At 38.5% G+C, this 27514-nt stretch overlaps 1 protein-coding gene across 4 annotated transcripts in view; it reads right to left on the bottom strand.

Annotated features, from left to right (window-relative positions):
- The window catches only part of LRBA (LPS responsive beige-like anchor protein), a 456729-nt gene that overhangs the window by 413228 nt on the left and 15987 nt on the right, over positions 1-27514 (bottom strand). For all 4 annotated transcript variants that reach the window (XM_078394767.1, XM_078394766.1, XM_078394768.1 and 1 more), the window contains exons 2-4: positions 5262-5493; positions 5035-5135; positions 4428-4523 (exon numbers count right to left, since the gene is read on the bottom strand). In XM_078394767.1, the coding sequence (XP_078250893.1) occupies positions 4428-4523; positions 5035-5135; positions 5262-5493 (429 nt within the window). The remainder of the gene's footprint in view (positions 1-4427; positions 4524-5034; positions 5136-5261; positions 5494-27514) is intronic.

Below are 27514 nucleotides of genomic sequence, written 5' to 3' on the forward strand. Positions count from 1 at the left end.
GTTGGTTGCAGAATTAGCAACGATTCAATGAAAGATTTATACATGGTTAACATCAGGTACAACTGATGCACATTCACAACAGGCCATAATAAGGAACACACCTCACTATAGTCTTTGTTTCACATTTGTAAAAATAATCTATCCTATTACATCCAATATTTAAGAAATGCTTAAAACTCTAGTAACAGAGTTTTTCTATCAAAAAGCAACATGCACTGTTTCTTGACTTCTTGCATATTATTTCATTTCACACTGTCAGAAAACTTAAGTATTCAAATAAAACTAAGGCTTTGTTTTCATGCAGGCAAGGAAATTCAACAATACTTTTCAAGCCAAAACACTGTGCTTCCGCAAAAAGCTCTTAAAAGGTGTATGTGGAACTATTTTCTTCCCAGGCATTTCAGCGTCTTTCAAATACTATACCGCATAGTGAACAATTCCTCCTGCTGCACTTCACAGACTTGCAATGCAAATCTCAGCACAGATTTCTGTAATCCTTGAGTCAAAGACACTGTCCAGATGATCAACAATAATGAACAAAAACATCAAAGAACTTGGGTGTCAGCAGACTCCTCATTACATTGCTAAACTGTGCAGATATCGCTTTCCAAACACAATGCCATAAATCCTTCTAAAGAGAATCTATCAGTAACCAGTTTGCATCTGTGAGCAGACACCGTCTGGAAGTACATAAATGCAATAAATTTTTAACTAACATTATTCCTTAATGCTGCATTCTTATGTAGAACCATTCTGATATTTTATCTATATTTATGTTTCTGTCAAAACAATGAAATATATCTATAGGCCTATATTTCAATATTGCAGTAACAGAACAGAAAGTCGGATGCCTAGACACCTTCATAACAGCCCTATAGACATTTACAACCCTCTAGGAAAAATCAGAACCCTCTGTTAATCACAGCTGGCATCCAGTCCTAAAAGGGTTAATCTCAGTGTGAACCAAACAATCTTTCAAATCATATCAAAATTCATCTGAGTATCAAAGTAAAACAAGTTGCTCCACTGTTGGAATGATTCTATGCAACATCAGCTTGTTACTTTCGACACATTTTATTTACCTACATAAATGTTATGTTCCATAAACATAAAATGAAATCCAAAAAGTAAAAAAAAAAATTCAATTGAATTGAAAGCATTCCTACAGCTATGAGAAAATCTTTAAGCACATATACTTAAACAGAAACCTGTTCTTGCAACTTGTGGAAAGCTGCAAGTGTAATTGACATTTAAAAAATCCTGCAACTATGAGAAGTTAAAAATAAGAAATACTCTAAAATCAAAACTTAGGTAAAGGTAAAGGTTCCCCTTGACACATGTCCAGTTGTGTTCGACTCTAGGTGGTGGTGCTAAATCCCGTCTCCAAGACTTAGAGCCAGCGTTTGTCCATAGACAGTTTCCGTGGTCACGTGGGCAGCGCAACTAGACACGGAACCTTCCCACTGTGATGGTACTTATTTATCTACTCGCATTTGCATGCTTTCAAACTGCTAGGTTGGCAGGAGCTGGGACAAGCGACGGGAGCTCACTCTGTCCCATGGATTCGATCTTACGACTGCTGGTCTTTCGACCTTGCACCACAGAGGCTTCTGCGGTTTAACCCGCAGCACCACCATGTCCCCCCCAAAAAACCGCAAAACTTAAGTTGGAGGCAAATGCTTAAGTAAAATATATATATATATTTCATATGTAAGTTTTTAGTTACAGACAAGAGCTTAAATCATATTTCAATCCAAAAACTACAGGTGCATATAGCCGTAAGAGGTACAATAAAAACCAGAGAGTTTATTTCTTACAATATCAAAGTTCTTAGAAGTAAACATATATGAAAGTTCAAAATACATTTCTTAGCCTTTAAACATATTACTATACACATGAAAACTGTTTAACAGTGTTCTGATCCAGCCAAGTCAGTTTGAATCTATGGAAGAAAATCCATGTTGACCCTGGTGGTGCTGCTGCAGGGCTACATGCTAGCTACTTGTTTAGATCTGGTGCCCAGGACAGTGGTGCCTCGATTGATACGACCATTTCGAGTTACCACCAGCTCGGGCTGCAAAATTTTGCTTCGATTTGCAGCCAGAGCTTAGAGTTACAACCAGAAAAAGGCGGGGGGGAAGGCGGGAATTCAAATTGCTAACCGTTGGTGGCGAAGAGGCTGCTTCTTTGTAGTTCTTTTGCCGCAGTGGTTAGAGAGTGTGCCATTGGAGTTGGCTTCGGACTGCCTGGTAAGGTAAGGTGCTGCTTTCTACTTTTTAAAAACTGTTCTGGGTGGGTTTTTGGGCTGGGTGGTGGAATTATGTTTCTATGCTGTGATGGGTCTTGCAGAGTTTGTTTTGGGGTTTTTCCCCCATTTCCGATGAGTCTTGAGGAATTTGTTTGCTTTTTCGGTCCCCCCCCCCATTCCTGATGGATCTTGTGGGGTTTGTTTGCTTTTTGCTTTGCTTTTTTGCATTTCTGAAGGCTCTTGCATGGTTTGTTTGCTTTTCTTATTCCCCCCCCACTCGGCTGGAACAGATTAATCGCATTGCCGATGGGTCTTGCAGTGGGGTTTTTTTTTGGGGGGGGGGGTTTCTTCAGCCAGAATGGATTAGTTGCATTTCAATGCATTCCTATGGTGAATATTGCTTTGACTTGCAACCATTTTGAGTTACGACTGGCGTTCCAGAACCAATTAAGATCGTAAATTGAGGCACCACTGTATCAGTGTTGTTGGTATCCAGCATGTGTGGTACGGTTCTTGGCTCCCCCTATATTTGTATTTCTGTCAGTTGTTTACATTTCCCTTCACTGTAAACAACTGCATTTTGCCTGTGTAGCAAATTACTGATCTCTATAAATGGTCAAAAAATTTTCAACTGGAATCCCTATTGCTTTTACTAAGGTAGCAAACTTGTAAGGAAGCCTCTTCAAGAGATTGAAACTAACAACCAAGTGCCTATTGGAAAACACTTAATTTGATGTTTTAAAAATGACAAAATATTGTAACAGAGAACTTGACTATTCAATGCAAGTTAACCAATGGAAGCCTGCTCTAGTTCCAATATCTAGAATCTCTTTAGATCTAAAGCAATGTTTGGTTCAGCAAAAACATTGTGCACACTTCATCTATTTAGAAAGAAACTGGTCATTTCAGCTAAATGTTGGCGATAAAATACCAGTAATGCTTCTTTGAGGCTTATGATGGGGTTATCTCCAGTGATAGCCTCTTTTGGTAAGGTATGTTACAGTGAATTCATTTCATATTAAAAAAATCCTTTATATTTGCAGATATGTATGTACTTTTAAACTATGTTTCTGAAGTTTGGAAATTAACTGGTGTTTAACATGCCTGGACCTTACACACTCTCACCATTGCCAAAAAGCTGGAAAGATAATCATACAACATCTGTCATTCAATGTTCAGAAGATCTTACTACATTAGCTGCATATGTATTCTGTCAATGTCAACTCCTAGTGACAGATATTTTTGGACACATGGTTAATTACATGCATTTATATTAATGTATATGCCTAAAACATTATATTATATTTCTATTTTACATATATATCATAAATTTTCTACATTCCCTTTTTGTTTTTTCCCTTCCATTTTTTTTCTTTTTCAATTTTTAAGTAAAATAAAACTGATTTTAAAAATGAAGGGTATACCAATATGTATCAAATGAAGGCAGAAACAAAAAGGAAAAGAAAGGGAAAGGAAAGGGGGGGAAGTAAAAGAAAAACAGGACAGGGACCTGAAAACTATCCACATAGGCCAATTGCCCTTGTTTTACAGGAACAATTTCAACAATTCAAGGTAAAGCACATGACATTCCCCACAAGTACTATGGGAGTTCAATTGACGTAGGCATGTACACTCAACCTATTAAGTCAGTGGTTCCCAAATTTTTCCAACTCGCAGCCCCCTTGAGCAGCAGCCGTGGTGACAAAGCAGGACGGGTGGCAAGGGATGCAGGACAGAGCAGGAAGCAAAGAACCGCGAAGCAGCCAAAACCAGAGTTGGAAGGGCAGCAGCAACAGCACCAGCTGGGCAAAGAAACAGAGAGAAGATTCCGCCATGCTGCTGCCTGGGTTTGGCGGCACTGTGGGGTGCTGCAGAGGCCACAAGTGTGTCATGGCACACACCCTGTATTAAGTTATAATAAATGGTAGAGGGTATGGCAGAGCAGTTTGCTTTTATAGCTTTGCTATAAGACATGGCTACATTTTCTTCAGAAATACAATTGCATAAAGATAAATTTTCACCCATGGTTCGGTGAAATTTGATGTATCAGATTTCCTATGTATCATGTTTTCATAGCACTATCTACTGCTGGGAAAAGGGGATCATTTAATCAGGCTAACCATTAGAAGACACACATGAAAGCAAAAGGAATAGAAGCATAACACTGAAAATTACTTACTGCAGCACTTTTTCCTGGAAAGTTGAAGAAGGCATCAGGTCCATATTTCTGAGGCATATGTTTTAATACAGACAACAGTTTTCCAGCATGGGGAGGCTAGTTAGAAAAAGATTTTGCACATAAGCTCACTCATTATTTTAATACGATAGGCAGTGACTACCCATAACTAAGAATTTGTAGACTTTTAGTACTTTTATTCATTTACAAATTACAATAGTGCTATTCTATCCAAGTGATAGCATACATCCTATAATATATATTGCATAATTCTGTTCTGGTCTGTATTGTATTATTTAATGTTTGTCTTTGAAGGTAATAAAGTAATTGCAACCTATTAACGGTCTAGGATGTAATTATGCCAGCTCAGTGAAAGTAACAAAAGGTTTACACGGTCTACAATGCATCATGTGGAGCTGAATGACGGACATGCATCAATTGTTTATTTTACTATCTGGTTAAAACATTCTCCACTGTTCAATGTTCAAATCCTTCTGTCAAACTTAAAATAAATGTATAAATTGTATAAAAGCCTCTTTCATCACCTGAATTAAACCCCTTTCAATGAAATAAAGATTGTTGATTCTTCCTAGTGTAAATTTCTACTTACCCATTTTCCTTTTTCTCCTTGAAGTTTGCTGAAATACAGCTTTAACTCCCGAACTGTTACATTGTAGCTTGCTAATACTCCAAGCATATCAACTAAGAGATCTGTGAAAAACAAGTTATTAGATTTAGAGCTAATACCTGCATTTCATTTTACCCATAAAAAGTAAATTTAAAAGACATTATTAATTTAATATAATGGAAGTTATTCTAAATTCTAGAGAAACCCACCTGCAATCATATTGTCAGCCTTATCAATTCTCTGAAGTACTTGCTCAACAAGACCAACTTCTGTGCAAATTTGCAGATTTCGTATACTTTTCTTCAGGATGGCTGTAAACATGCTCCACACCTCAGCCTGGCAAGTGACATCACACTTATCCAACAAGTCCACCATGCAGGTAATACTCTCACCTTCTTGTATGATAAAGTTCATTTCCAGATCAAAGTGGCCTCCTACAAGCTTTAATTTAAAAAGAACCACCATTAGCACACTTTCTCTTCTGTAATCTTTATATTACACAATAACAGCATTTCCGTCTTCATCACTACATGCTACAAAAGCTTGTGGGCATCAACAGAATGTTCAGATTAGACTAGACTGATAAACTAAACAAAGAACTAATCAACTGGGCAATATAATTCAACATGTGTGTGTCTTCAGGAATACCGTAGGTCTTATTGAGCTCAATGGGGACTGAGAAAGGCAATTTGCTGTTTGAAGCAAAAGCAGTCTTAACAGCAGAGGCACCAAACTGACAATCATCAAGCAAGGGTTGCAGTCCCTGATGAGTTGAGCAATCCACCAAATCTGAGGGTATGATGGCCTTTTGCTCTGTTAAGAAGTGTTCCAATAAATCTGGTGTGAACAAAGCATCAACATTCACCTCTAGAAGATTTATCATAATCTGTTATCTCCTTCCACAGAACAGAAAGGCTTTGTTTTATCAGACCAGAAGATTCGACTCTCACCCAAACAATGGAGCCAAAGATGGTGATTATCCAAAAAAGCTTTGGCTTGCTTTCAGCAAAAAATCATCTGTGGGTGAAAAGGCAGTCAAGCCCAAAACAGCTAACAGATAAAACATTGTGGCATCAACAACTAATAAAACTGAAAACTGACAATGGAGGGAAAACTAGGAAAACAGAACAAAGGGGATATAATAATACAAAAAGGACAACTACCTCATCATTGTTTTTCTTTGGCAAAAAAAAAATCTCTGAAGCCACTGTTGTGATGGTCAGAGAAGGAATGAAAGGCAGCAATGGTTCTCCTTGAGCATGTAATTCAGGTACGGGCAGACATCTACTGGCAAAACTCACCTAGTAACAGAAGCTTCTGAATGGAGCACTTTATATAGGCATAAAACCGATATGTTTTGACTGCACAGATATCACAAAGTAGAGCCGTGGATATTGCTATGGTTTTCTCTACATGAGATCCCATGCCCAGCCCTACCAATTATCTGCAGTTCACATCTTCCTTTACATGTCACTTGCATGTTCCTCAAACTGATGAGAATGAATTGTCCCTCACTATCCACAGCCTCTAATACTACCTGCCACCTGAAGACATGTTTCATCAAACAAAAAGCTGTATTTAAGTCAGTGTATGACATCCGTCTGGGATGTACTGTATAATGTTAGCACTGATGATCTATAACTTAACAGAAACTAATCTGATAGTATTTCTCTATTAAAATACATTCATTCTGATATGAAATTCACCAAAACGGTCACTCTTTCTTGCTTGTCCAGCAGCTCCCACTCATTACTCAAGATCTGAAGTGTTGGAGAAATATGCAAGTTGGGAAAGCACATTCTTCAGCACTCTCACCATAAATCAGCCACAATGTCATGTACCTCAAGATTAGAAAGCTCTACTGACTGTACCTGGATTTTGGGAAGAGAATACAATGACAATGGAAGCGAACAAATAAGTAGCATTTGCCTTCCCCCCCCCCCTTAAAACTGGTAGTATAAGCAAACCAAGGTTCCTTGTTGAGGGACAAAGATATTATCTGACAAGTGGTATCTTTGGTAAATCTCTGTGTTTGTGTTGCTGGACTTCACACAAGTTAATGAAAGCAGAATGCATTGGCAGACATTTTTCAAACTAGTGCAAAAATGGCAGGCCTAGGGGAGTGTTTCAAAGCTGCTGGTGGTACATGTTTTCTAGCAGAGTTGGTCACTACACACCCATCATGTAACTGATTCAAGCCATAATTTAGCATTATTTTAACTAATAAATCTTAGGTGGACTGGCACTAAATCTTAGGGAACTATGTTCTCTACCTCCCATTGCAATATCAGGATCAGAGAGCAACCTTGTGGCAGACGTGTCACCTGCCACAAGTGATGACCAAGTAAAGCAAGACATCTAACTAGAATACCTGCTCAAACAGTGACTATCAACAACCCAAAAGCGCATGCTATTTTTATTTTAGTTATTTATTTATATTCTGATATTTATAAATTGCTTACTATAAATTTCTAAGCAGTATGCAAACAAAAATACCATTGTGGAAAAGCCAGGATAGAACTAAGTTTTCAATAAAAAACAGAGCAGTCAATGTCTGTTTGTTGTACCTTACTTTGCTTTGAATGTGGCTTTGCTTTTGTTTACCGTTTTTAGTGTGGTATTTGTTTGATCCTTTTTAGTACTTACTGTATATACTTAAGTTATTAGCTTTAAATATTGTCTTTTAATGGTGTAAGCCACCTTGGATCCTTTTTAAAGATAAAGATGGGATAAAAATATTATAAATAGATAAATGCATGCATGCACATGCATATGCACACACACAGAGACACACACAGGTAAGGTGCTTGAAAAATACTGTGACCAAGGCCCTAATCATAGCTTCCATGGGCGAGGTATATATTATCTCAAGTCCCAGATGAAGAAATTTGCATGATAAGTATAACATCCAATCAAGCAGGCAGAGGTTCAAGACCAGAAGCCAGAGGAGACAGTTTGTTCACCTCAGGCAGTTACTTGGTGAGCTATAATGTATACTTTATGCATCTGATGAAGTGGGCTGCAATCAAAAGATTATACCACCAAAAACATTCTTTTAAGGTGACACAAGATGCAAAGTTGACTTTAGAGAAATATGGGGGTGGTAGGACAATTGGACTTAAGAAGTTAAATTTTAAATCACTATATCTAACTTCAGCCATCACGGAACTTAGGTAGCCAATTCTATTTAACTCTAACCAGTGCCATTTTCTCTACTCCCACTCTTCATAATGAAGAGCAATGGGGCTGTTGCACCGTTGTGGTAGTGGTTGCAACAGCAGAAAGGGCACAATGGAGAGAAATGAAGGAGGAAATGGCACTATAGGAAAGAACAGAATGTGAAGGCTGTGCCGTTCTCTCTAAGGCAGTGGTCCCCAACCTTGGGCCTCCAGATGTTCTTGGACTACAACTCCTAGAAGCCTTCACCACCACCTTTGCTGGCCAGGATTTCTGGGAGTTGAAGTCTAAGAACATCTGGAGGCCCAAGGTTGGGGACCACTGCTCTAAGGCACATGTGGCAAAAGTATATGTGTGAAATCTCTTACTGAAAGGAGTGGAGTAGAGGAGAGATAATATAGCAGAAATACTCAGATTGGGGGGAGTGAGAGATGCTTGAAAGGAAAAGGGGAAATGTAAGACAGAAGAAATAGTAACCCCAAGAGGTAAGGTGCAGGCAGACTGCAAAGAAGAATGTATAGTCACTGTTTCTATGACTTTAATAGTTTGTCTGGGGGGAGGAGACATTCTCCAAAACACCAGCTTTTCTCTGTGCAATATTTTGATTCTTAGAAAGAAAAAAATAAGAAAAATACATGCAGTAAGATTTTCAAAGGAGGGGGTAAGGGGAGAGCTGCAGGAACATAGAAATGTATTTGATCATTTTCTTAAGCCACCTTGGTTTCCTAAACCAGCAGAAAGGTGGCACAGAAACAAAACTTAACAGCCAACTTAATGCACCATCTTCTTCAAAGGAATTCAACAAATAAGAAACTAATTCACCTTTATCTGAGCTAAGTAGGTCAGGAAAAACCCAAAGGGAAACAAACACAAGACAAAAAAATGTGGGAACTTAAAGACTATTATATTTTAATGTGAGTTTTCATGGATTAAGCCCACTTTATCTGAACTAACAGCAACTTATTTTCAGTAATACTAATATAATGCACATCTATTATATAGTTCTAATGTGCATCTAACAGAAATGTAACATTGGCGCAGCTGTTAAAAATATTATGTAACTTATGAATTTGCACAAGCATCACTTGAATTTATACTTATGGACCAATAATAGAACGATATGGGCCAATGCCAATCTCTGTATAAAATTGTAAGGGGGGAAAAAGCCCTGGCTCAGTGGTTTCTTACACTTACAAGTTAATGGATCTGGTTCAAACTGACCATCAGCTACCATGCCAACACTTTGTAAACCATACATTTTGCTGTTAACTAAAGTGACCTCACCTTCACCTCAATTCTCTACCACTCATCTTTCACTTTTGGCTACATGCACCATTGTCAGTAACCACCCATCCAAGAAGTTGACAAATTAGTTTTTCTATCTAATCTGCAAAACACAAATAATTCACTCCCTATTAGAAATCATACATTCTTAGGGCCAGATACAAGGCTTAAACATCTCACATTTAAGTGTTTTATGAAATTACTTTAAGAAAATATGGTAAACAGTTACATGCAATTTGAAGTGAATTTGATATAGTAGTAATATGCAAACATATTATAGACGGACATAAGCACACATATCTACAGTATGTCATATTAACCCTTTCTAATGGCAATTTGAAGTTGATCAACCTTCAAGAAACAAATTTGCTACCAAAGACAGGGATCACATAATCCAGGTCTGTACACCGGCTACTTATTATCTGAGCTGCAGTAATGGCTGTGCACAGCAAAATGTAATCTCGGGAAATGTCACCGTAAGTTATGAATATCTGAGCAGCCTAATGCACCTTACTAGCCATGAAGTGTGAGAATGTAATCTTATTACTTTTTTATGGTTGTATTTTTTTGAATAATGTAGCCTTTGAACTGATGTATAGTCTTTCCCTGCACTTTAGCATGATTTGGTCTCCCATGTCATACAGTTCATTTTTCAGAACTCCTCAATTCAATGTATTTTAAGTCTTAGGCTCAACTTCATAAACAATCTTTATAACAACCCACTGGGTGATATAATATTTTCCTTCTCTAGATTGTGGTATAATGTGTAAGCATAGAGCAATGATTTTAAGGCAACACATTTGAAACATTCAAATACATCTTCATAAGTTTTACATTTCATTTTAATATTTGCCTTGGCTATTCATAAATTTAAAAAAGTCATAAATATATCAATATCTGGATGAATTCAAGAAGCAATGACAACCTTTTGTGGTTGATATTTGTAGACTACACAATTTCATCCCCTTCAGCATTGTTAGCCTCTACCACATTGTCTTTTTTTTCATGATCAGAAACAAAAGGCTAAAAGCGATGATGCTGGAAGATGGATCCCTCAGGTCAAAAGGCGTCCAACATGCTACTGAGGAAGAGCGGGGGATAAGTACAAGTAGCTCTAGAGCTAATGAAGTGGTTGGGCCAAAAGCAGAAAGGACGCTCAGCAGTGGACGTGGCAGGAAGTGAAAAGAAAGTCCAATGCCGCAAAGAAAAATTACTGCATAGGAACCTGGAATGTAAGATCTATGAACCTTGGGAAGCTGGATGTGGTCAAACAGGAGACGGCAAGAATAAACATCAACATCCTGTCATCAGTGAACTAAAATGGACAGGAATTGGTGAATTCAACTCAGATGATTATCATATCTACTATTGTGGGCAAGAATCCCGTAGAAGGAATGGAGTAGCCCTCATAGTCAACAAAAGAGTGAGAAAAGCTGTAATGGGATATAATCTCAAAAATGATAGAATGATGTCAATACGAATCCAAGGCAGACCTTTCAACATCACAATAATCCATGTTTATGCACCAACCACCATTGCTGAGGAGACTGAAATTGAACAATTTTATGAAGATTTACAACACCTTCTAGAACTGAGACCAAAGAAAGATGTTCTTATCATTCTAGGGGACTGGAATGCTAAAGTAGGGAGCCAAGAGATAAAAGGAACAACAGGGAAGTTTGGCCTTGGAGTCCAGAACAAAGCAGGGCAAAGGCTAATAGAGTTTTGTCAAGAGAACAAGCTGGTCATCACAAACACTCTTTTCCAACAACACAAGAGGCGACTCTATACATGGAAATCACCAGATGGGCAATATCGAAATCAGATTGATTATATTCTCTGCAGCCAAAGATGGAGAAGCTCTATACAGTCAGCAAAAAAAAGACCTGGAGCTGACTGCGGCTCTGATCATCAGCTTCTCAAAGCAAAATTCAAGCTTCAACTGAAGAGAGTAGGAAAAACCACTGGGCTACTCAGGTATAATCTAAACCAAATCCCTTATGAATACACAGTGGAAGTAAAGAACAGATTTACGGAACTCGATTTGGTGGACGGAGTGCCTGAAGAACTTTGGATAGAGGCTCGTAACATTGTACACGAGGCAGCAACAAAAACCATCCCAAAGAAAAGGAAATGCAAGAAAGCAAAGTGGCTGTCCAACGAGGCCTTACAAATAGCAGAGAGGAGAAGGGAAACAAAATGCAAGGGAGATAGGGAAAGCTACAGAAAATTGAATGCAGACTTCCAAAGAATAGCAAGGAGAGACAAGAGGGCCTTCTTAAATGAACAATGCAAAGAAATAGAGGAAAATAACAGAAAAGGAAAAACCAGAGACATGTTCAGGAAAATTGGAGATATTAGAGGAACATTTTGTGCAAAGATGAACATGATAAAGGACAAAAATGGGAGGGACCTAACAGAAGCAGAAGACATCAAGAAGAGGTGGCAAGAATACACAGAGGAATTATATCAGAAAGATTTGGATATCCCAGACAACCCAGACAATGTAGTTGCTGACCTAGAGCCAGACATCCTGGAGAGTGAAGTCAAGTGGGCCTTAGAAAGCCTGGCTAACAACAAGGCCAGTGGAGGTGATGACATTCCAGTTGAACTATTTAAAATCTTAAAAGATGGTGCTGTTAAGGTGCTACATTCAATATGCCAGCAAGTTTGGAAAACTCAACAGTGGCCAGAGGACTGGAAAAGATCAGTCTACATCCCAATCCTAAAGAAGAGCAGTGCTAAAGAATGCTCCAACTACCGTACAATTGCACTCATTTCACACGCTAGCAAGTTTATGCTCAAAATCATACAAGGTAGGCTTCAGCAGTATGTGGACCGAGAACTCCCAGAAGCACAAGCTGGATTCCGAAGAGGTAGAGGAACTAGAAACCAAATTGCTAACATGCGCTGGATTATAGAGAAAGCCAGAGAGTTCCAGAAAAACATCTACTTCTGCTTCATTGACTATGCAAAAGCCTTTGACTGTGTCAACCACAGCAAACTATGGCAAGTCCTTAAAGAAATAGGAGTGCCTGACCACCTTATCTATCTCCTGAGAAACCTATATGTGGGACAGGATGCAACAGTTAGAACTGGATATGGAACAACTGATTGGTTCAAAATTGGGAAAGGAGTACGACAAGGCTGTATATTGTCCCCTGGCCTATTTAAGTTATATGCAGAATACATCATGCGGAAGGCTGGACTGGAGGAATCCCAAGCCGGAATTAAGATTGCCGGAAGAAATATCAACAACCTCAGATATGCAGATGATACCACTCTGATGGCAGAAAGGGAGGAGGAATTAAAGAACCTTGTAATGAGGGTGAAAGAGGAGAGTGCAAAAAACGGCCTGAAACTCAACATAAAAAAAACTAAGATCATGGCCACTGGTCCCATCACCTCCTGGGAAATTGAAGGGGAAGATATGGAGACAGTGACAGATTTTACTTTCTTGGGCTACATGATCACTGCAGATGGAGACAGCAGCCACGAAATTAAAAGACGCCTGCTTCTTGGGAGGAAAGCAATGACAAACCTTGACAGCATCTTAGAAAGCAGAGACATCACCTTGCCAACAAAAGTCCAAATAGTCAAAGCTATGGTTTTTCCAGGAGTGATGTATGGAAGTGAGAGCAGGACCATAAAGAAAGCAGACCGCCGAAGAATTGATGCCTTTGAATTGTGGTGCTGGAGGAGGCTTTTGAGAGTCCCCTGGACTGCAAGGAGAACAAACCTATCAATTCTAAAGGAAATCAACCCTGAGTGCTCACTGGAAGGACAGATCCTGAAGCTGAGGCTCCAGTACTTTGGCCATCTCATGAGAAGAGAAGACTCCTTGGAAAAGACCGTGATGTTAGGAAAGTGTGACGGCAAGAGGAGAAGGGGATGATAGAGGATGAGATGGTTGGACACTGTCATCGAAGCAACCAAGATGAATTTGACACAACTACAGGAGGCAGTGGAAGATAGGAGGGCCTGGCGTGCTCTGGTCCATGGGGTCACGAAGAGTCGGACACGACTAAATGACTAGACGACATTGTCTTTTTTCTACAACAATATGGTATCTGTAAAATAATATTTTGATGTTTCTCAAAATCAGTCAAAAGATATCACTATCTACCTGAATACTAAAATACCCGTCATATGCTTTCAAGAGAGGCTGCAATGTGACACAATTAGAGAAGTAACCAGCTACAAGCCTTGTCGATCCAGTTTGTTCAATTTATAAGCCTAAATACTGTATGTCTGAACCTGTCATTCTAAATATACTTAATTTAGCAGCAGTGCGCCATTAAGTAAATTCTGACCTATGGTTGAAAATGAACCTCAAAAATGCAGTTATCCATTGCAGTCTGTTTGGGATCTTAGCTAAAGATATATTCACAACACCAACTTATATTGCAGCAGTACCTGCAGAGCAAAAAACATAAAAGTTAACTAATAGCTCATTTTTTAATAAGGTTGGTTCAGATTTGATAAGCAAACTATGGATTGGAAACAAGTAAATTAATTCAGACCTCCCTCTTCTCCCATCATGCTCTCCTGTTTCTTCTCTCATGTACAATGTAGTGACAGGTCATATTTCCATGTACAACTTGATTTGCTGGCAGTCCACATTTCACCAAATCTTTTTCCACAATTCAGATGTAACAACAATAAACTATGATGGTATTAAATCAGGACAAAGAAAGGAAATCAGAACATACGAGGCAAGAACGGAAAGAGGGAGCATGATAGGGGGGATTTGTTCATTTATCCCCAAATTATTATTTGTTCTTCTATCTAAATAAACGCATAATTTGCAATTAAATACAAAATAGACAGCTGAGAAACTTCTAAAAAATGTCTGTCATAGTAAATTTGTTAGGCTATAGAGTTCTCTTAATTAGGCTATAAAGTCCTCTTTCTTCGGCTGTAGCAGACTAATACAACCACCCCAAGGAATCTAGATCTAAAAAAGGAGCAACTGCATATATGAAAGGCAATATTCAAATTTCCACCAGATGACCTTAAAAGGGATTCGTGGTCTCCAAGAAGTCCCAGATCTTCAAGAGCAGCTTTTCAGAAGCTGCAGAGGACTGGGGAATAAGAACAAAGCAATGTGTGAATGGAATTCTAGTCGTAACTTTGAATGCAATCCAGGGAAACACCCAATATAGATTATTCCACTCACAAATGAATCTGTACCATTTATACAGATATTGACATATTACCTTTTAAGATTTTGCCTCTCAACCACAAAAACAACACTAATCTATAACAAGTCTTTCCAATTAAAATGTATTTTAAAATATTTTATATACACACATAATGCCTATGTAAACAAGAAAGGATAACAAACATCTTTTAGATCAATTAGATGATCAATTAGATATACTGAAAAACATACTTGTTATGAGGAGAAAATTTTTCATTTTCTGTTGGGAATTTCTGAGCCATTTGAAAATGACCAAGTGATAAGTACACCAGGACAATTTTTTGCTGAAAGTCATATGCAAAGAATGTGTCTTCCTATACAAAATGAGATTTCCAAAATCCATTACATCACAGATTCATATATAAGCAGTGGAAGCCTACAAATCACTTAAACCATGATACAGAGGCTCCTTTTAAAATCTGCATTTACCTATAGTAAATACTGCCATGTTGTTTAATAGCTTGCTAGTGCAATCTTAGAAAACTACTGATTTATGGTTGTGACATATTTTCAAAATCAGAAATCCATCACTGCATGACATCTACTAGAAAGTCAGTTCAAGTTGCATTACTCTAAATTTGAACTCCGCATAATATGGAAATCACATACCAAAAAACTGTACCATATTGGTTACTTTAGCTTCTGAACTATTAATCTCATTTCTAGGGATAAATGATAGTTATTTGTGAATATGCCTATATCAATTTACAACATTTTTCAAATAAGTTACTCAGCATTTCATTATGACCATCATAAGACACAAAGGAAAAGATAGCAGAAATGAATGACATTTATCAAACCTGCAAAGGCTCCCATACAAAAAAAAGATAAGGAAAAAGCAAGTATCCTCTCAAAACAGGGATCATATAGAACACATGATACTTGTTTTGAGAGGATACTTGCTTTTTCCATAGCAGCTTTCCTAAAGCAGAATTCATAATGAGTTTAACTAAACTTATTGTGGAGAGACCAGTGGTGAGGACATCTCTGTCAGTGGGTTGTTGCACTCCCCCACCTGGGGCCCAAAGAGCAGACTGGTTTACCATCAGGGGCAATGGAGGGATTGGGAACCTCCAGACTGAGTGATCAGCAGGGGAAGGGAACAATAAGTCCCAAGTACAGGATGCCAGATCTCAAACCAAGCCTCTATCCCACAAGACAGAGGGAAAGAACCCTTTAGTTTACCCCTAGTGGATGGGGCATATGATGGCAGCATTGCCACAAGGGAGCTCAGAACCACCACCTGAAAGAAACTTCAAAAAGCAGACTTGCCAGAGGACTGAAAAGAAGCCACTTTTGCACTTGTAGGGTCAGAAGGAGAAGTCCCCGAAGGAAGCAGACTGGGGGAGATACCTTGGAGGATTTCTCAGGAGCCTGCTGGGTTGAAGACTCACCTGAGGAAGATGCCAAACCATCTGTGGAGTGGGCCTACATTCTCAGCAATATGTTTTTCAATAACTTTTTCCATCCTGTTTTCTCCTTAGCACTGAGGTATCACTAATGCACTGGTTCCCAACCTTGGGTCCCCAGATGTTCTTGGACTAAAACTCCTAGAAGCTTTCACCACTATCTGTGCTGGCCAGGGTTTCTGGGAATTTTAGTACAAAAACATCTGGGGACCCAAGGTTGAGAACCACTACACTAATGTATTTAAGGAGCCATTAATGCTTCTGTTTATATTTCAAAATTCTATATTTCACAAACCATGTTTTTAAAAAACATATTCTGATTGGAACCTAGAAGTGTGTAACTATGTCTACTAATGCCCCTGTCCTGCAACACAGTATTTAGGTACAGTATTTAGGCCTGTAACTCCTATATGCAGTATTGTCTCAGAGATCAACAAAGCAGTCTTCCTCAACCTGGTACCGTATAGATATTTTCTGTTTCAATTCCCATTAGCAACAGTCAGCTTGGACCACGGTGAGGAATGCTGAGTCATGCAATTCAAAACATCTGAACGGCAACAGATAGGGGAAGACTGCACTAGACATTACATACATTTCTTTTGCTCTCACACTCAAATGACTGAGAGGAAGCCAAGAGTGAAGTAAGACTCTGGAGGAACACACACACTGTTCTTTGGAAAGGAGCAAATAAACACGACCTCATACTGGAAACTAATGGAACACTAAACATATTTACCCACTTCTAGGTTCTGATTAGAACATGCCATCAAAGGCAAGCCCTATAATATAGCTATATCTGCTCGGACTCATTGCAGAGGGATTTGATTGATCGATCTATCGATCGATCAATCAATCTTATATGCCGCCCATATAGTCTACTCTGGGTGGCTCACAAAACATGTAATAAAAACAACTAATATGTAATATCAGTTTCCAACATTAACACAAAACAGAATAGATAAGATAAAAAGAGAGAATTACATAGTGTCTGGAGGGAAGGCCTGTCTATATAACCAGGTCTTGAGTTGGTTTTTGAAAATGACTTCAATGTAAGGATTTAAATAAGGAACTTTTCAGACTATGATACCTATTCCGTTTATGATACCTATACCTTGCTACCTGTCTCTCTCCCTCAAAACGTCCCACCCATACTTTATATACAGAGACGCTGTGGATGACAAACCCGAGGGAGTCCCAAAAACCTGTTACTCAAAACTGGGCCTTCGCTGTGGTCACCATATTGCTTGAACATGCTCCCATCTGAGGTACAATTAGCCCCATCCCTCCTTGGATTTAGGAGACAAATTAAAACCTGGCTGTTCTCTCACAAGCCTTTTATGGCCTTACACTAATCTTGCTTGAGTGACTGGGTTTGTTTGTTTGTTTTTGTGTGTATAAACTTGTCTTGTTTTTGCCACCTAATATTATTGTATTTGGCATTTATAACTTCAAAATTATCTTTCTATTGTTGTTTGATTTTTAGAGATTATGTTCCTTGCTGGTTTATGTGATCCTTTTAATATTATGTGTTATTCTGATTTGTTTGCCACCCAGAATAGCGGCTTCGCCACTAGTTGGGCAGAATACATACATGCATGCAGGAAGGAAGGGAGGAAGGAAAAATCAGGCTAGCACAGCCATACTGAAATCCAGGAAGAATCCTCTGTGGTACAATCGCATAAGGGCTATCAGGAGAACCCTACTTGCCATTATCAATAGTCCTACCACCACCCAAAAAAACAAAACAAAATAAAAAACCAAAGAAAAACCTTAGATGTATAACCAGTAATCTGATCACCATCTTGAACAACATCGTTTCTCCCATACAGGTCTTGGATGGATGGCTTGTACTTATTTACAGAAAGCGACCCAACCTGATAAAATTACCAGCAACAAGAGACCTTCCAGGAAAAAGAGACAGCCAAAGGAACCAAACAGTGTGGTACCTACCCTCTTATCTGCCAGCAAATCCCTACCACATTCTCCATAGGACAAACAGGCCTATCATTACACCACCAACACCTAGAGGTGCAGGGACCACATATTCTTCCCTGTGAACTTTGGAAAGCTGCACACACTCACACAACCTTATCCTCCAAATGTTTTATTTTAAAAATGTATGATTGCTGACAAAGTGCCCCTTGCATTTTCTGGTGACTATTTTTAAACTAGAGTATGTGTATGTTTTCACAACATAACAAAATTGCCCTCGCATGCTCAGAGAGCACACATGGACTTCTTAGGCCAAAATATTTCTATCAAAGTTTTAAATTAGGTTTGAATGTGAGAGAGTGCTCTGGGGTGCATTAGGGCCCCAGGGTGTATACAAGCTATATATAATGTTGTGTGCAACATGTTGCCATTACTGCACAAAGTAATACAGTATGGACACAAACCCTGACACTGGAAATAATAACCTTCAAAAATCAGTTCCCCAGGACACTATCTCTGACTTCAAGATAGTCATCCTTCAATAACAGAATGTGAAGGACAGATACTAGTGCAGCTGAGCAAGAATGTATCAAAAGGTTCAATTCCTACCTCCTTTAGCTCAGACAGGAAGCCTTTGTCCCAACCTCACTAGTTGTGTGAATCAGCTCATCTACACAGAGATGTCCACATTATCCTCCTAAGCAAATGCAGGTGATTTTTCACTCTTGTAATTTTTGCTTTTGGCCCCTTAGTATTATTACAATCTCCCATCCTCAAGGGTTCACCTACATGTAAAGTCCATCTGTTATAATTAGATTGGTTAAAGTCTTTCACCAGGATATATGCATTAAACTGATTTTGTCTCCCCTTGAAAATATGCATAATTATCTGCCATCTGTGGCATCAGTTCATATACTTAAGGAACTGAGCTGCAGTCCATAAAAGTTTAATCCTATTTATATTTCATAGCATCTTTCCTTGAAAGAGCAGGAGGCATCAGACATCGCATTCCCACCCACTCCTTCCTCCTGACAACAACCCCGTAAAGTAGCTCAGGCTAGGAGACAGACTGTCTAGTCTCTAAGGTGCCACTAGACTCTTTGCTGTTCTTTTCCTCCTTTGAAACTATATCAGACTTTTCATGCAAACATTTGTATTATCTATTTAATGTGTTTTGTACAATGCCACTCAATCAAATATTATTTACCAAAAAACAGACATTTTGCTTATCATAGACTTACTAGAATTCCATGCATTTGTCATTCAAATTATGACAGAACATGTTTATTGGTATAATTAAATTATGTTTCCTAACGCTAACTGGGAAAGAGGTATACACTTTGCCAACATATGTCTTAGATGCACAGATGATTTCAATTAACGATTTGAAAAACATTTGTATATAACACTAGGTGGTTCAGATTTCAAGACATAATTTTCGTGTGTTAAAGGGATAAAATAAGGGAGGGAGTTATAAAGACCCTATATCAATACATGGAAAGCAGCTACAGCCCCTTCAACAGTACTGGGACAGATGACAGTAACATTGTCCCCAATCCTGACATCCCGCAGAACTCATAGCGCCATTTTATATCAGCGGACATGTCCAAATTATCTCCGTGGGCAGAGCCATTTAAAGCATTAGAGGTCATCCAGTCTAAAAGTGACTGACCAAGTACACTTTCTCTAAGAAAAGACAGAACTGGCAAAGCAGCTGACACAGAACACAAGTCATCTTGGTCATCCGAAACAGATGAACATCCACAGAAAGTGATCTGTCAAAAAAATTTTTCCAGGGTAATGACATTCCAGCTCTAAGTGTCCGGCCAGCATCTCTTGGTTTCAATGAGTCTTACCTTTACGCAAAGAGTTGATGGATATGTTCTTGAAGGCTTTCGTGGCCAGGATCCGATAGTTGTTGTGCCAAACAGCCCGAAAACCCCACAATAACCAGTTGATGGATATTTCCTTGCACAGGGTCTGAAAAAACACTACTGCTCACACAAGGGAGTACTGCACAAATGGGTCAGGGCAATTGTATTCTGGCCTTTGTCTTTTGCCTTGATTCCATACAACAGTTCAAAAAAAATTTAATTAAAAAGAACTCCCAGACCTGCTTACCTTATTCTAAATTGTCAGCTAATCCTATCATTTTGATGCTGTCTGCAAATGTTATGAGCATTCCTTTCAGTCTTTTGTCAAAGTTATTTATAAAAAGATTGGTCCACACTGGGACCAGGATAGAACCCTGGAGTATTCTATCTGTGAGGGTGTATTATCAAAAAACCCTTGGTGAAATCAATAGGTATTATATCCAAAGCATGCCTCCGATTTTTCGAACTAGCAATTCTATATTGAACTTACTACAAAAGAGAAAGACCCTTGTTAGTGTTCTTGAGACACAGGTATTGGCTTTCAATAATCTTTTTTTTTTCTAAATGCTCACAGATGGGCTTATGTGTCCTAAAACATTTCAAGATATTGATGTCTAGGTGAATGGTTGGTAGTTGATTAATCATGTCTCTGTGTGGCCATTTAATCCTATCCTGCTCAGGTCTCATAGTATAACCCACAATGATTTTGCAGTATTTTCAAAATAATGCATAGTATTAACACTGATTGCAACAATGTCCACACTGTCTCTGTTAAGAAATGAAGCAACAAATTTGAAATATTGCATTAAAAATATTAAATCTGATCTCTAATTATTGTTTTGTTTTTTAAAAAATCTCACAATCACATTGATGTGTATCACTTTTTGCTTAGAATATTGAAAAAACATGCATCGCACTGCCTATCTGAAGTTACCCATATCTATGTCTATTTAGATATAAATGTTGGATTGAACAACGTCTTTGTACATTCTGTTAACACAAGATCACTTTTATGAGCTTAAAGCAAACTGTTCCTCTCTACCTTAAGTTAAAATGAATCAATGCATATGATTGCACACACCCTATAATAAACCTTACAAAAGCAAAAGGGATGACCGCCACCTTATGGGCATTAGAGGTAGTGTGCAGAAAATAAAACATCTGAAAATCTTTTCTATACAGATGCAGATGTCTTCACCTTATTCTCCAAACTGCCTCAAGAACTACACAGTCTTATCATTTTATGATGTTGTAAATTACAGTTTAATTTATAATGCAAGAAAATGGCCACATTTTTTCCTACTTCTAAGCTTCACTGAAACTAGTAAATGGTGTTCAAAGTTTAGTAACATTTATTTGTTTGTTTGTTGCCTTTCTCCCCACAGGGCATCCATTTTGTCCACTCCCTCTTACACGTATAGAAAATGTTGCATCAGGCTTGAGTTACTTTGGTTCTTGATCTCATCCACCCACACTTAGGAATAAGTACTACTGAACTCACTAGGCCTTGTATATGATGTGGCAGTCTCAAAACCCAGTTTAAATGGGTGGAAATACAGCCATGGCCCTGAAGACACAAACCTAACTTCTGTGCAATCTAAGATCAGTTTTGCTATCTTTTAGAGAGCTTAGCGGTTTAGAAATAAAAAAATTTTGCAATTGTATTAAGCTCCTTCACAGCACCCTTGATTTTGTACATATATTTTAAAATGAGAAGCTGACCAACTCACAGTTTAAAAATCCAATTCTAGAACATATAATCAGAACTAGACTATCGCAAAGTGACTATGTTAATCTGTTTCTGTGTGCATAATTTTGCAGTACCCTTAAAATGCACACATTTATTTCTGTGTGAGTTTTTGTGGATTACAATCCACTTCCCTCAGACATTATTACTTTCCTTTAAGCTATCTGCTTTACCCAGACTAATTTAAGTATCTTATATCCTCCAGTAGTTACCTGGTGACCTGAAATCTTACCCAGTTACAGCCCTATCTCAGATAACTGCTGCACCAGCTTCTCTGACAGTTCAGGTTACAAACACCTACCTGCTGCCATGCAACATTTTATCCATACACTCTTAGAGGTAATAAATATAATAATGATGGAAGCGTGCATTGCTGTAAGTCGGCCCTCACGAGTGGCCATAGAAAGAAATCCCATATGAATTGCCAGGAAAAGACCCAAAAATTCAGCACCTATTACCAAAACCGACACTGAAACAGTAACTGAGAGCTTTGTATAAAAAACTACTTTTGAACATTTCCAAGCAGAGCAATTTACATTCAACTGACATTTTTAGAGCAAGGTATGAATGTTATACATGGTCCCTATATATCCCTAAATAAGTGCCATGTTGCATGGGGAGAAAAAAGCATTTTTCAGTATAAGTTCTTTCTTTAAATGTTCATAGGAAGATATGATCAATCATGATATAGGTATTTCAGAGTGTTCAAAATCCTATTGTGCAACTACACATGTACAACTCAAAGCTTTGCACACAGCACTAAAACTGCTCTCCTCGAAGTATGTATTTCCACCAGCCCATTGTACAATCGGTCATGCTGGGGATGTGCAACTGACTGTGCAATTTGATAGTGCAATTCCTGGTTGCTGGGTGTAACTCGCAACACAGGGCCTGTTTCCACTGCCAGAATAAACTGGTGGAGCAAGCGTATTTTTTTGGATTTGCGCCTAAGTCACGTGGACTTTAGCATGAATCCCAAACTTCTGTGGTGGTGTGTGTCGCCCTCTTGTCAGGTGGGTCTGATGAGGGACAGGGGGAAAACAGGAAAGGAAGGAGGACAAATAGAAAAGGGGCAAGAGTTTTTTTCTGGAAAACCCAGTACTGTACATATGCACACATACAAATGCGCGCGCGCGCACACAGAGAGGGAGGCAAAATGATGGTTTTTTTCCCCTGTAGATACAAGAAACCCAAACCTCCCACCTAGAGAGCAAGCCAGTGAAGGAGGAGAAAGAACCATGCTTCCCTTTGGGCCTCAATTCCTGAAGAAACTCTCCCCATGGATTCCTGTGGTTTTTATATATAGGATTACCCCAGATCACAAAAATATGGGTCCCTGGCATGTCTTGGATTGAAAGTCCGTGGGCACAGATGGAATTTATAATTTGATGGTGGTTTGTTGGGAATTCCATATAAAAATCATATGAAATCATGAAAGGGGTGGAAATTGGAAGAGGGGCAAGGGATGAGGGTGGTGGCAGGTGACTGAGGAGAACAGAAAACAGGAAGGAATTGGGGGTGAAGAGAAGAGGATGGTTGAGGAATGGGACAGCTTAAAAGGAAGGAAGGAAGGCCTGGCTGACTGGTAGCTGTCAAAACAAACAAACAAACAAACATGGAGCAGAGGTATTCACATATGGGGAAGTGATTAATTGGAATCTGCCTCAAAATAAACAGACTTCTAGCAGGGAGCAGAAAAACTCACTTCCCTGGCAGAGTAGTCCGCTCATGCACGTGCCTTGTGTGCATACTTAACTTTGTGTCGTGTTTTTTTCCAGCAGAACATGGATTTTACTGTCAGTGGGATAGAGCCCACAGCTACAAACAGGATGCTGCCAATATATTATAATACAACAATTTCCTGAGTTAATACACTGAAACTATTTAATACAACTTGGGACAATATATCACAAAGATGGAAATGAAAATCACTCAAGATGTCCAACTGCAAAAGCAAGCGCATGAGATTGGGTGCAGTGTCTGAAATCCTGTTACATAGCTTGTCGTGACAATCCTAGAAAAGTGAAATTGGAAGAGGCCTAGAAGGCCATCAACTCCAACCTCCTGCTCAATGCATATCAAATGGTCATGATATAAGTAGCAGCAGACCCCTGCTGATTGAAGGCTTCCTTTGGTGACTCAGGGCAAACATGACTTTATTGTATTGTGTGTTAATCATGTCCACTTCAAGATGACTTTTAATCAGCTGTGATTTGCCGCTGATGCTGATATAATCCTTGTTGTGCACAGAGCTGCAAAACAGGATTTCAACTATTGAATACAATAAACACAGAAACCTGATTTGATCATATTTGAGTGCAACACATTTTCAAGATCACAGTCTTATTCTAAAACTTATGCACAACGCGAGCAACTGAAGACTTTTGTACTTTTAACTATGGGGGGGTCACCCTGCCACACTTAGGTGAAGACAATAATTTCTTTTTTTTAAATTTTACCGATATTCATGCATTCTGAATAATTGTAAACTTTCATAATAAATATCAGTATAATACTAACCAGCTCTTAACTGTAAATAACAATCTGAAGATGAATAAATGGGTTAAAGTTCAGCTTGACATGCAATTTTGCCTGGAAGAGAAATACTGTACTGTCTTGTCCATAACAAGTACTGTAAGCTGGTAGGCCTGTTCTAACATAATCAGAAACCAAACAATTTTTAACTATGTATGCATCACACAAGCTGGGTGAGGGGGAAAATACTACTCTATTCACCACTAGAACTAAATCATTTCAGAAGCAGTGGGTTGCACAGACTAAGGCAGACAACTAATTAGAAAAAAAGCCAGTAAATTTCTGTGTAATTTTATGCACTGGCATCTCATTTCTGAAGGAGCACTCTGGCAGAAAGAGTTGTGAACAATTAAGCTGTTTAAGTAGCTCTTTGATAACTACAAGCTAGTTCATTACAACAAGCTGTACAATTTATTGACAAGATGTCTTGTCCTAGTCCATACAACTGCAACAGAAAAACAAGAAGAGGACTTGAAAGTCATTGGAAACATAGAAAACATTACTCTTAAACTGGTTAATTGAGACCAGATGTAGAGCTACAAGACAGTCAAATCAATTTTGACAAGCTTTTGTTGATTCGTTGTTAGAATTCAGCAAATAGTTACAAGCAGTGAAAGAACAATAAAAAAAACCTTATGCAATTATTGTGTCAAGCATTCAAAGTTGTTCAAAGGCCCAGTTTCATATCAATTAAATACAAGATCAGAATTATCATGGTCAACGTTTACTCCTGTTTCCATCAGATTAGATTGAAAACATGTTTTAAGAACTTGAAGCTCCAAGCACTTTTCTTTTTCCCTTGATGTATGTAATTAGTTGGATCCAGAATCTGCTTTTCATAGATGGGAGGGTTCCATGGAGGAATGCCATTGGTGAAAATCATAGAGGTAATAATTCCAGATTTGTCTTCTGGTGTGTCTCCTATCTCACTCCCAGTCTGGAGAGCTGGGAAGATACTAGCAGAGACACAAGTCTCAGATCATGCTGTCCTTTTTACTGATCTTTGCAACTGTACAGCATACGCTTCACAAGCCCATCTTGGATGAGTTTATACATGCTGGGTTTACACAGTGGTTGGTGTAATATGATATGTTGTCTGCTTTGCTTTCATAGTGAAAATAGCAGTGCACCCAAGTAATTCAGAGTAATTATACCATAAAGATTACTACTGTGAGAGCTACAAGTTAAAATTTTGTATAATTAAAAGGATAGCATTATTTTCCCAAAGCCAAGGTGTTGACCACCACACTGTCTGAGGGAGGTACATATGAGCAACAGGTAAGAGAGAAGACAGGTAGCCACTTCACTTCGGTTCTCTGTGCTGTTCTCAAAGAATTTGTTTTTGTTGGGCTCTTGCTTAAAATGTGTTTGGCAACATTGCACAGTTTTTACTTGGCAACTACACTACAGATTAAAAAGTCTAATAATTGCATGTAGCTGACTGCGTTTGTTACCAGTCCTTTATGAGGTGCTTTTGTTATGTGGCATCAAGATGTTTCTGACATTTGGTGACTCTATAAATGAGTGCCTTCTATAATGTCCTATCATTAACAGCCTGCTCAGCTCCTACAGCTTCCTTTACTGAGTCAATATATCTCATATTTGATCTCCCTCTTTCCCTGTTGCCTTCAACTTTTCTTACCTTTTTTTAAACTGCATTAGTTCTTACTGTCTAACCAAAATGTTGCTTCAGTGTAAGGTAAGAAGCTCAGGTCTCAAGGAAAAAGACAATTATAAGGTCACAGCCAACAAAAACAAACTTTCTTTCACTAAATGTAAATACCAAACATCCTTTTAGACTAAATTATGTCAAACTTCCACAGGCAGCCATACACATATATATTACTGTTATATATCTGAAAATTCAATAAAACCATATTATCCAAAGGTACAACCAAACTGAGAAGAAAAGAATTGAGAAAAGTACTACACTTTGAAGATGAAGCCAAAAATCAAAAGCTTAAATTCAACATAACTGTTGTTGTTGTTTAGTTATGTTGTGTCCAACTCTTCATGAACAAGACAGACAAGCTCCACTTCTTCCATTCTAACTCTCCCATGTAGAAAGCTAAATCTGGAGAGGAGTATATACCCAATGAGCACCATCAATACATAAACAGAGGTTCTGATATTTCACTGTTTCTGATCAGGAAGTGAAAAGAGAACTGCTCTCCTGTTCAGATTTAGCCCTGCACACATGACAACTAGAACAAGGGAAGGGAACAAGTATGTTCCTTTGTTCATGGATTAGGATCAACCATTTCCTTCGACACCTGAACGACCACTACTGTGGGTGGCTGGTAAAAGAACTTACATCTTCTCAAGCAAATGGAGCAAGAGAATACATCCGCTGAAGTAAAGTGCAGATGCAATTAAATGCATATGCATAATGACAAACTGGCAATATTCATTTCAAGTGCATTTGGTACAAATTTTAATGGGTTGCTTTAAATATACTGGTAATTAACAATATGACCTTGAAGCACCTACAGAAAAAGGACTTCCCATGTGAGCTATTTTGAGTAGAGTTTAAAAGCTGTTTAGCTAGTCTTCCTACAAGTATAATAGAAAATGTCAGTAAGATGTCAAGCACCTCTTGAACTACTATTGAACAACTGGCATTGTGTAGACAAGACATATATAATAATTTACAGAATGCAAACTTTCAAAATTGTTCCTTTAAAACACTTGTTCTTGATATAGTCTTCTTTGGACACTTGCAATAAGATAAAGTTTCATGAGGCTTACTCTGATGTAACTGGTTACAGGATTGCAACATTTCACATACATTTGTGAAAAATAGCCAGACGTTTTTCTTAAATATTGATAGCATAAACTCACACGTGTTTATTCATAAGATTCCCCACTGCTCAACAGGACTTCACAACTAGAGCAGGCCCACTAAATAAATGGAACTTATGGAGGAATTGACTCACCAAATCCCCACTGATTCAATGGACCTACTCTAATTGCAACATACTACTGGATTTCAGACACTATTAATTATGCTTATGATTGGGTCTAAAAGGATAGAGGCCGAAATCGTATAAACGTCTACCTATAGGTAAGTATGGCTGGACTTACAGTCTGGGGACAGTGCAGCCCGTGACCAAAATGTACCCCAACCAGCCCCATTTAGAAAAAAAAAAGTTGAAAATTCCCACATGCCCTCTAGAGGGCATGGGGATAATTTTGCCTCATACTGGTTGTTCCCAGAGGTATTCTAAACTAGAAAGGGGGCTTTTATCAAATCTGGAAGTTGCGTTTGAAAAGGCCTGCTAGGCCTAGGTTGGCATTTCCT

This window comes from Pogona vitticeps, chromosome 5 (assembly GCF_051106095.1).
Source record: "Pogona vitticeps strain Pit_001003342236 chromosome 5, PviZW2.1, whole genome shotgun sequence".
NCBI lineage: Eukaryota > Metazoa > Chordata > Lepidosauria > Squamata > Agamidae > Pogona > Pogona vitticeps.